General features: G+C 39.9%; 1 protein-coding gene across 1 annotated transcript; it reads right to left on the bottom strand.

Annotated features, from left to right (window-relative positions):
* Nucleotides 1–464: 464 nt before the first annotated feature.
* SLC35D3 (solute carrier family 35 member D3) lies at nt 465–5701 on the bottom strand. Its single transcript, XM_051993528.1, has 2 exons — nt 4439–5701; nt 465–2545 (listed from the first exon to the last, which is right to left on the bottom strand). Exons 1-2 carry the CDS (start codon nt 4872–4874, stop codon nt 1725–1727), a joined length of 1257 nt encoding a protein of 418 aa, XP_051849488.1. The 5' UTR covers nt 4875–5701; the 3' UTR covers nt 465–1724.
* Nucleotides 5702–11537: the final 5836 nt, after the last annotated feature.

Genomic DNA, 11537 nt, shown 5'->3' with positions numbered 1-11537 from the left:
TTACAATATGGTTCCATTCTAGCTTTCCAGACTGATTACACATACCAAGCAAATTAGACTTCTTGCTGTCTCCCAGTCATAGCAATTCAGTTGTATTTTTGCATGAAATATAGATGCTTATGATGTTCTCCCTCTTTTCTTACACTTTCCAAAATTCCCACATCAGCTTTATCATCTCTTTACTCACAAGGTCTTTTCTGAGCTCCCTATTGCTGTCTGTACCCCCCAAAATTACTTTGTGTCTATTTTGTATTCATTTATCTAAGTAAACACTCTTTCTCTAAGTGGAATATAAGTTCCTTGAGAGCAAAATTTGTTTTCCTTTTTTGTCTTTTTATTTCTAGAACAATGTCTGGTACATAGTAGGCACTTAATAAATGCTTGAATTGAATTGAATTAATAAAGGATTAATAAAATGTCTTTTTGACTGATTGAAATGATGCACAACACCATTAAAAAACAGATTTCTGCAAAGCATGACACAGTTTATTATCCCATTTCCATGTTCACTGAATTCTATTAACAATATGATATGCCTCAAGAGGAGGCACAGTTTCATGTTAGTTTACATCATTCTCCTTCAGTGGAAAATCGGGCTGCTTTGACCAAATTCCCATTTTCCTTTTGGGAATTATGAAACATCACTCCTATATAATAGACAGTCCATACACATATATTAAAGGCAAAAAATACAAAATGATTATAGCAGCACTGAACAGCAAACACTGAAAATATGAGTTTCTAATAATGTAACAGTTAAAGCAACAAACCAGTATTTGTGTTTTCAATTTGATATTAGAAAAACATCATTCTAACATAAACACAGCTGAAGATGCCACAAAATTGGTTTTAAATGAGTAAAAGGACTATATTCCAAGATTTCTTTTATCCTGCCTGTCTGAGATTCAGTCACTGTTGAATTGTGGTCCAGCCCGTGTGTTCACTCTACAGAATATCAAACACAGTGAAAACAATATAAAATGGATTTGGTGTTTAGTGGTTCAGCATTACAAGGTAAAGGTCATAAATAGTTTTCTGTTAATAAAAATAACTTTGTATTTACTAACCATGAATTGTAAATACCTCATTTTAAAATCTGGGACCAGTATTTTCAAAAAAGCTCTTACTTCCTCTACAAAAATTCAATATGATCATTTATTTTAAAATGACTGAAGAAAAATTCGGCCAAAAAGTAAACACAAGATTTTAAAATATCTATAAATAGAGTCTATCAAATCACTGCCTTCATAGAGCAAGTGCCATTTTTATTTTATTTTTCCCCATTTCTGACAGGTTAGCAAAATTATAGTCCCCACTTTAACAGAACTGTTGGTCCTGACTCTCCTATGAAGGCCTATAAAGTATATCGTTTCTAGATTCCGTTTATAGATACCTGGGGGAGGAGGGGAGCAGAGAATAAAAAATATTAATAGTCAAGAACATAAAACCAATGCAACTTATCTTATTTTGTTAATCAGTTTCATACCCTTTAATCTCAGTGAAAATAATATAGATAGGAGTTAGTTTTCTCATATTGTATTTGATACAATCATATTGTATTGCCCTTGCAATCTCTTCTGAGTGCTCCCTACCTGAATAGGAATAAAATATATGATCTTCCTTATTAAAACATATACATATATATAAAATGTTTGTATGTATGTATATATGTACATTTTATACATATATAATAATTATTATTATAATATACATACATTTCCCTTTCAGGGGCTGGAGAGTTCCTCATTTTCTAGCAAATAATCTCTCTTCATATATTTAGTCCCCCTAACCAATCTCCACACTCCGAGGTAAGCATCCTTTAATGAGTTCTTAGTAACTCCTTCTCTCTCCTGGCTGTTGCTGGAGACCAGTGCTGTTTCCCCAGCACCATGTTTAGGCTTTTCTATACAGGGCTGACTGATCCCACTGGCTGTCTCCTCTCCTTCCATGTCACCATTTCCTTTCTCCAAAGGCAGGGGCTCCATAACAAATGGTGGTTGAGCTCCATTTGTCTCCTGCAAGACTTCCCTATGGTCTTTCTCCAGGTCCTCATAACTGCTTTGCTTTCTGGTCTCGATGAATTTGGCCACACAATAAATTAGGGAGCCAAAGGTGTTCACCACCACACCTGCTATGAACAGAGAAGTGGGCTCCACGTCATTGAAGGCCACCATACCCACTGTGATGGTGGCTATGCTTTTCACCACTCCAACAAAACTAGTGGTCACAGCAGAGTTAATGTAGGTACAGTGGAGGGTAGTAAAGTTCATGGCACAGCCGATCAAAATGCAAGCCACAAAGATGCAGACCATGGTTGGATCTTTCCATCCTGGAAAGGCCCAAGCATTGATAGAATCCATGCTGGCAAAGGAGCAAATGATAAGTAGAGGGGTGGCAGAGATGGCAATAGCATATTGGGCTGTGAGGGCTCCATGTTCGGAGTCTGCGCTGGTCTTCTGAATGAGCACAAGATAAGCAGCATGAACTAATACTGCCAGGACACCTGTTACATACCCAATGGGGTCCCCAGTTAGATCACCAGCTCCTGGAAGAGGAAAAAAAAAAGATTATTTTTGCAGAAGTTTTACATGTATTTATAATGAAGATGGGATCAGAAGTAGAGAAACCAAACTCCCTGACTTTGTCAAGTGAATTGTTATCTCATGCTAAGCTTTGTTGTGATAAAATTTCTATCATTAATTAAAGGAAAACTCAGGATAGGTCTTCATCCTCTCTTTAGTGAGGATTAAAGTAAAGTGCTTTGAGCTCCTAGGGAAAATGGAGTACTATACACAAGACTATTGATATTTAAATCCTCAAATAATCTAAGAGGCTATTTAACCAATTGTTCAGCACCCTCCTTTTACAGGTAAGGAAAGTGAAATCCAAAAAGGGAAGGGCCTTTTTCATGGTTTTATAAATGAGGACACAGGTAGAATCCAACTCATGCCTTCCAACTGGAAAGCCAGTGAGCTTATTACAACATCAAGCTGTCTCTTAGATGCATATAGGGGAGCAGAGAATTTCTTTCTTATCTCCTTATTTTAAACTGAAACTGGGTTCTCCTTTCCCTTCATCTTACTTCATAGACAGCTTGAAAGGGCTGTGTCTGGAGAACTTGAATGGACATTGAGCTCTCCTAATGCCCCCAAATTGCCATTGTACCTAGGAACGCGATTGTTTCTCTGCAGTGTGGAAAGAACCCTTGACTGTGGTTAGCCCGGGAAGGCACAGACCTGCTGCCAAGTTTCCACTGCATATTTAGGATAGCCAGGAAGAGTACTCATTGGGAAACTGAATTCAAGAGAGTGAGGGGTATTTTTGCTTGTGGAAACTATCCCACCTCCCTCCTTTCCTCAATGAGTCCATAGTTGCTTAAAGTGAGTGCTATTTTCCTATCAAGTGACTCTCCTTCTTTCGATTTCCTTCATGCTGGATCCCATTAGCCAACATATATTAATATATAATCTGGTCATGGAATCTGGCAAAGAAGGACTATTTTCCATCCTTTGTCCCTCTGCTCCACTCCTTCCCCCTCTCCAAAATGCAGCCTTAGGTGACCTCCTATCCCAACATGACCCTGATCTGGCCTCTACCATCTTCTCTTCCCCTATACTACCTCCCTCCCCTACTCCAATCCTACTCCCAGTTCTAGTCGTAGAGTCATGTCTAAGAGTTCAGAGGTTTAAAGCAAGTCCCCAGCCCCATCTTCTCAGAGGCTGTCAGCACAACCAAGATCCTGGGTTTCTGTATCACAGAACAACCCTCTTTGACATTGTAGTGAAATCTCTTCTCAGAATAATGTTTCTAAATACATAAAACAAAATATATAGGATTACAAAGGGAAGCAATCCTGCTGAAATAATTAATAATTTTTTTAAAAATTCACAATCTGCAGGTTAAGAACTCATAATCTAGTTCAACTCTTTTATTTTAGGATAAGGAAACCAAGAAAGAAATGACTTTTTTAAGTTTACACGGACAGTAAAGTAGCAGAGCTGAATTTGAACCCCGGAATTCCTAAGCCTGTTATCTCCCTTACTCTATAGATATATTTTTATAAATGAGGAAACTGGCTTTCAAAGAAGGAAAGTTACTTGTCCGAGATGCACAGCATATAATGGACAAAGCTGGGACTTGAACCCAGGCTTTAATCAAATCTAGGACTCTTACCATGACACCCCCTTGTCTTGATCTATTGTTAACAAAGGCTCCAAGCCCTCTGGGTCTGGCACTGATGAAGGGAGGCATGATGGAGACTGTTTGAAAGACTAAGGCAGCACCAAAAAGGGGAACCAATGGAGAAGGCGGAAACGGGATAAAGCAGCGAGGAAAGGACTGGGAGGGAGCGGGGCTTTAGGGTCGGGCAGTGTGTAAACTGGAGAAGGGAAAACCAGGAGAATACAGTGGGGGAGGAAGGAAGCTTTTAGCTGCTCACCTGCTAGGGCTGCCCCGCAGGTGGTGATGAGTACGGCCACTAGGACCCCAGCGGAGGGAGCCCCGTTCTTAAGCACCAGTACGCCGATGAGCATAGTGACCAGGGGCAGGCAACGCTTGAAGACCACATACATGGGCAGACTCAGACCCCGTAGGGACCAAAGGGTGAGGCTGGACTGCAGCGTGGAAAGCACTGTGACCCCGGCGAAGGGGCGCGCCAGGCTCAGGCTGAAAGGGGGCACAGAGACAAGTCCCAGGCGCCGCAGCAGCTCCAAGCTGAGGGCAGCAGTGGAACTGGTCAGGCACTGCACCAGAGTCAGGAAGGCGAACTGATAGCGGCTAATCAGGAACTTGAGCAGGATGTTGAGGGAGCCCGAAAAGACCCCATGGGCGATGGCCACTGAGATGCCCAGCATTCGGCCTTTACACAGCTGCATCCTGGTGCGTGGTCACTTCTCAAATGCTGGGGAACAGAGACCTGTGAGGAATAAGGAAAGAGGAGAAGAGGGGAGAGAAGAAGGGGAAGAAGAGAGACAGAGAGAGAGAAAGAGAGAGACAGAGACAGAGACAGAGACAGAGACAGAGAGAGATGTCCCCCTCACCTGCCCCCAGGCTGTCTGTGGAGAACAGCGGAGGATTCCCAAGAGGGCAGTCCTCTCAGTTCCGCGGGTCCAGGTTACAGTGCTGGACAGCTACGATCCGGCGTCACCAAGGAATCGCAGAAGTATAGAGGCAAGAGGGGTGGGAAGGGGACACTGAAAAGTAGTAAAGAAAAAGGAGAGGGAGAGAGAGAGGCTGATTTGTGGTTAGTGGCGGGAATCCTTTAATCAATTTGTGCCTCCAGGTTTCTGGTAGAGAGATGCGGCTGTATCTGTTCCAGAGGTAGTCAGGGTTAACGCCTTTGCAGTGCTTGGAAACCCCTAGGAGAAACAGTCCCCTGGCGCAGCATGGGAACGGATTCAACTCTCTTCATTTACTTAATGACAAAGAGCCGGAGTCCCTGGACTCAGCCTTCGTTTTCGTTCTTTTCTCTGGACCTCTCCTTGGCCGCTTCGACCTGTCTAGTCTTTTTCCTGGATCAGTGAATTGGCTTTGAAGGGCTACAATCTCCTACGAATTAAAAAAAGCCAACAAGATGTCCATGCTCCTCACCAAGTATTGGCCGCAACAAGTGCTTGGGCGTCCAGAGTCCTTCCAACAACAGCAAATGCGTGGAGCTCCGACTCCATCACTCACCCCCACCCAACGCTGCGTGAAAACTTTCTCCCAGCTCTGTCCCTCCATCCGGAAAGTAGAAGGAAGGATCCAGCCAAAGCTGAACGTTTAAAGGGGCGGCTCCTAACTTGGTGCTTCCTGACTCGCCACTCCCACCGGAGAAATAATAGGGCTCTTATTCCCCCTCCCTTTTGATCTCCCCCCACCCTTTTCCGAGGCGTGAAAGGAACACGTGCGGCTGGAGGCTTGAAACCATAGAAGGCGTTTGGAGAGAAGTCAGTGGGTGGGTGGGTGGGTTGGTAGGCGAGGAGGGTGGGAGGCCAGCAGGAAGCACTGCTCCTTTTTCCTTTGAGGTCCTGGTGAAAGGTTCTCAGCCCCAGAGGACTACCAACCCCACGGAGAATGGGTTTCAAATGAGAACAATTATAATAATAACGACCAATCCTGCAAATATAATATGATGGTAAAAAGAGTAGTTCTTGGAGGCAGAAGATAGGAACATGGGGGGCAGGAAGGACTCGAATTCGGATTTCGCCTGTGGGAAATTGTATGACTCTTAACTAACCTACGTGAGCGTAAGTTTCCTCAGTTATAAAATGGAATATTTGCGCTCTCTATCTAATTACAGCTTGTATTAAGCGACTGTTAAGTACCAGGCTCTACACTAAATGATACAAAGAAAACCAAAAAGCCATCTCTGTCTTCCAAGAGTTTAAACTCTACTAAAAGAAAGACTTCAGAGTTATGAATGAAGTGCCTAGTAAACTGTCAAGCGCAGTAAGATTATGGTCTTATCATTATTAAAGTGAAATCATTATTATTAATAATGAATAATCGGAAGCATGTATGGGCAGTTCAGCTTGCAAAAGGAGACTAAAATAAGAATGATGTTTTGATTCCAGTCTCATTCAAAGTAGAGGGTCAGCTTTAAATATTTCTGGGAGAGAGTTAGAAAAGCTGGGTGATAATGGGTGACAATGGATTGAAGACTCATAAAAAGAGAAAGGTCCATGTGGTCCTCCTGACAAAGATCAAAATAACCTGGAGAGAGTGAGGAATACACAGAGATAACCTTCAGGATTCCCACGCTAGGGAACTGGCAGGGGCAAGGATAAGAGCTTCAAGGAGTAAGAGGGCTTCTGGGCTTCCTCCTCCAGGTTTCCTCTCCATGCAAAAACTGGGAAGATGCATCCCTGGGACTCTTCCTTATGGTCAATATTGTGTTCTCTGATCACCCAATACTGTCTAAGAAAATAGTGTCACTTCTTTTTATTAGCCGGTGAAATTGTCTTACCTCTTTCTGACTCTCAGACAAGAAATTTCCCTCTTCTATATTCCTGGCTCTATTTTCAGGAAGAAAATGAAAAGAGAGAAGTCTGTTGCAGGAGATGCAGTATTATTAAAGTTGTTCTCATTTTAAACCTGCTTTCTTTCCTGGGGTTGGTGGTCCTCTGGAGCTGAGGACCTTTTACTAGGACCTCAAAGGAACTTCCTTGAAGTCAGGGTTGTACTGCCTCTGACTGGCCATGTGATCTTATACAAGTCACTTAGTCTTTCTAGGAGATGATGATATCCCCATCCAGGCAAATCTATAAATTACAAACTAATTACCAACCTGCATTAATGAAGGTTTCTATAACAGGGTTTCCAATGAAATCACATGTTGAAAAAAAAATCCCAAGAACCATTTCTAGGGGAAAATAGCCCTAGACATAATTACACTGAAAGAGAAATACATTGTGTTTTCACTCTTTGCCTCCCACTTTGTGGCGGGCTTCTGTTTAGCTGCCAATAGTGATGGTTCTAAACTTGTTGGCCATTTTTTCTAGGCCTCTTGTCAAGTGTTGCTGGGTGTTTCTGGTTTTGGAGGGTAATGAGGCATGGAATTGTCTTTTCAATTAATGTAGGATCTACAAGATTTATTTTCAGCAACAGATAACTTGTTCTATTCCAAATCCCTCTCTGTCAAGTCTGGTAAAAATAAATATATATAAATAGTTGTATTTTCTAGGACCTTCAATTAAGGGACAGCATCTATAAGTAATTGTAGATTACTTTATTGGGGTTCATTATAGAAAATACTATAGAAAATTTTAGAAAATACTAATTCCAGAGCATGGATTCTGACAATCTTTGAAACTCATGAGCTAATGAGGATCATATTGCACCATTATAGTCTTCTCTTTTGAAATTTCAATCCCTCCCTCATTATCAACATCTTTCTGCTTATAAATATCAGGTCTTCATTATCCTGTTCCTTCACCCAAACACACACACACACACACACACACACACACACACACTCTTTCCTCTATCCTAATATCCCTTCAAGTTAGTTCTTAATCCTGTCTTATTCCTTAACTTTCTGTCATCTGGCTTCCAACCCCAGTAATCTAAAGACAATTGTCTCTAATGACCATTTAGACATATACAGTGCTTGGGCCGGTCATCTTATCCAACCTGTATAACTTCCTGAAAGCAAAATCATAATTATCATGATCATATTTCAGTCACCAGGGTCCAAAATTTTGGATTTATCCTCTGTCTTCCTCACCTCCTTTCTCATCTATTTCCATAGACTGTATTCTGCAGTCTCTCACATAATTAAATCCAAATTCCTTAGGCCGTTATTGTCTGAAATATTATCCAAATTTATCTTTACAATATTATCTCCAAGTGAACTTTCTTTTTGTTATTGTTTCATTAATAAAATGTATTGGTCTAAGTATAATCTGTGCTTTGCCTTCTCATAAGAATTATAAGTGTTTGGGGAGAAAAAAAATTTGGAGGGGAGGATAAAATGGAGAGAGAATAGAATAAAGATTTCTAACTCTCCAAATTACTACACGCTTCTACCATTGTTTGGAATGGAAACATTGCACAATTTTTCATCTAGAGTGGATAAGGTTATACTTGGTTTGCTATAGTGAGAACTCCCAGCATTCTGCTAAAATCTGTGCCAGCCATGACAGTGAAGTGAGCTACCCATCCTCCGCAACAGAGCTATTAGTATATTTAATGAAGCAGGAAGAATAAAATCAAGTCTCTGCCTAGAGCAACTCCAAGTTGTGTATGCTAGGATCCCATCACAGGTGTACGATGGAGAGTTTCAAGAGTTCTTATTAACTTTGAGTATGGTCTTTTGAAGTGAGGCAGCTCATACAGTGAGCTTTTCCAGATAACAGCAGCTAAGCAGCACAATGGATAGAGCTCTGGGGATAGTTAAGAAGACCTGAGTTCAAATCCTACCTTAGATACTTCCTAGTTATGTAACTTTGGGCAAATCATTTAACCTCTCTCTACCTCATTTTCCCGAACTGTAAAATGGAGATAATAGCATCCATCTTCCAGGGTTATCCCCAGTTCATAATTTATAACCATATTATTTACCATAATTGGTAAAGAAATTCTCAAATTCATAGATCACTGTTACAACTAAGATCAAGCTCTGTAGTACTATGATCTTCACTCTATATATATCCTTCATATTACTCAAACTGTGTTTGTCATTTCTCACATGCACCTTGTACTTTTTGGATTTGTGTATCAGAAAGTCCTCCTACCAAAATGTTTCTCAGGCTTCAAACCCTGTCTCAGACACCACTTCCTCAATAAGTTTTTCAACATCCCCCATCTGAAGGTTCTCTTCTTCCTCTCAATCTTTTGTATCTCTTAGGAGACTGTACAATCATTCACTACTTGTCTCAGTCTTACTACTAGATTATAATCTCCTTGAGGGCAGGAGTTGTATTTTACTTAGCTTTTATTTATAATTTCCATAGTGCTTAGCACAGTTCCTTGACGATAGTGGAAACTCAATTATCATTTGTTATATAAGGTAAATCGTAGTAGGAAGGAAAGTGAGTGGGCTTGATAATAATAAAGAAAATTGTACATATTAGCCAATATAGAATTCAAACTAAGATTGTTTTGAAATATCCGATGATCTTACTTGTCACAATTCAATAAATAAACATAATTAAAATCTATTAGGATAGAACACCTAATGTCAAAAAATAAAATTTTTTGAAATCTCCTTTTAACAGTTATTGCTGTTCCCACCCTCACCTCAACATCTATTAACAACATATTTAACATATATAGGACTGCTTGCCATCTTGGGGGGGGGGGTGGAGGGAGGGAGGGGAAAAAACGAAACATAAGCGATTGCAAGGGATAATGTTGTATAAAAATTATCCTGGCATGGATTCTGTCAATACAAAGTTATTATTAAATAAAATAAAATATAAAAAAAAAAATGAAGAGCTATCACATAGAAAAAAAAATATCTATTAACAAAGATTCCCACATGACTTTTGAAAATCTTACAATGACTATTTCTTGATATGATTTAAATGATTATTATAGTTTTTTTTAGCTCTATCTTTAATTATGACTATACAGTATTGCTCTGAGAAGGGACTGCTTTCTTTAGTTAGCAAGATCAAACAGAATAGTTATTAATTAGAGCATATTTGATTACAGTTTCATCCTCATACTTTATGGTATGTGTTAATTTTACTGACAGCAGGTGAGAAGAAAATGCATTTTGAAAAGATGAGGATTTTACAATCATAAACCATAGAATCCAGAACTGCAGGGTAACTTCAGTTTTATCTAGAACCCTCATTATATTTACAAATGACTAAACCAAGCACCAGAAAGATTTATTTGCTCACACAGATAGAAAACACAGAGATCGAATTCAAATCCAGGGTCTCTGTTGCTATACCTGGTGTCAGCACATTAGCTCACTTTGGGGGGAAAAAACAAAAATGGATAAGATGTTACTGAGAAGAGAGCTAACATGACCACATCAAAAATAGATCAAAGTCTCTTGAGTCCTTGGATAATAGAAAGAACATTGTGAATAAAGCCATAAGAACTAAGGCTGATTTTGCCATTATTTTTTCTAACTCTATAAGATAATTTTTTGGCATTTGATTAGTATGGCACTGAACAAGTAAACTAATTTAGGTAGAATTGACATTTTTTATTATATTAGCTCAGCCTATCCATTGCAATCAAAAACAAATCATAGGATTATAGACTTAAGATCTAGCTCTTGGTGATCTAGCACCAAGTCCAGTTCACTCATTTTACAAATGAAGAAATTGGTTCTTTTAGGAGGGCAAAGTGGATCACTCGCATGTTGTAAACAGTAATTATGGCAATTAGGGTTTATAAATAGGGCTCAGGTGTTTACGTGTGATGTATTTATGGCTTCAATGATTGAATCTTTTGAGTAGAATCCAGTTAGGAAAGGTGTACAGATAAATTTCTCAGTGTTACATAACTAGTATCTAAGATAGGATATGATCTCAAGCTTCCTCCTTCCAGTTACACCTATATGCACTATACTACATTGCCTCATTGCCTTTTCTGAACCTGTTTCCTCATTCCCAAAATGTAATGACTGCGTGTTTAAAACCAACAGGAGTCAGGAATTCAGGTTAAGGGAAAAATCTTCAATCTTTATTGAAGTGAAGAAATGAATAAGGATTGTGATAGCAATATGGGCAAGAAAGATTGTGATAGCAATATGGGCAGCTGCGACAGGAAGCCAGCTAACAGAGGGGGATCTGAGCTGAAAAGCTGTCGCAATGGCAATGCAAGCAGTCTCTCCTTCCCTTTCTTTTCCACTCCCCTGCCTCCACCCACCAAAATCATCGTTTCCTATACAACACATCAGGACTTGCACAAAGAGTGGGTGGGGGCCATTCTCCAAGCATATATATTAATATAGTATGGTCCAATTACTATTTAGCCTCATGTGCTTGGGACCTCAGTGCATCAACTCAAGCTTCAGCGCATTACACTAAAATGTGAATTATAGCACCCACCTCATAGTGGGTATGAGATGACATATATAAAATGTTTTGTGA

The sequence above is a fragment of the Antechinus flavipes genome, chromosome 4 (genome assembly GCF_016432865.1).
Source record: "Antechinus flavipes isolate AdamAnt ecotype Samford, QLD, Australia chromosome 4, AdamAnt_v2, whole genome shotgun sequence".
In the NCBI taxonomy this organism is placed as follows: Eukaryota; Metazoa; Chordata; class Mammalia; order Dasyuromorphia; family Dasyuridae; genus Antechinus; species Antechinus flavipes.
Note: the sequence above shows the minus strand (reverse complement) of the source record. Positions and strands in the feature narration are given on the sequence as shown.

Bases quoted from the DNA above. Each gene is read 5' to 3' on its own strand.
- SLC35D3 (XM_051993528.1), bottom strand. From the start codon at position 4,874: ATGCAGCTGTGTAAAGGCCGAATGCTGGGCATCTCAGTGGCCATCGCC. The intron at 2,546-4,438 runs GTGAGCAGCTAA...TTCCTCTTCCAG, and splicing joins CTGCGGGGCAGCCCTAGCAG to GAGCTGGTGATCTAACTGGG.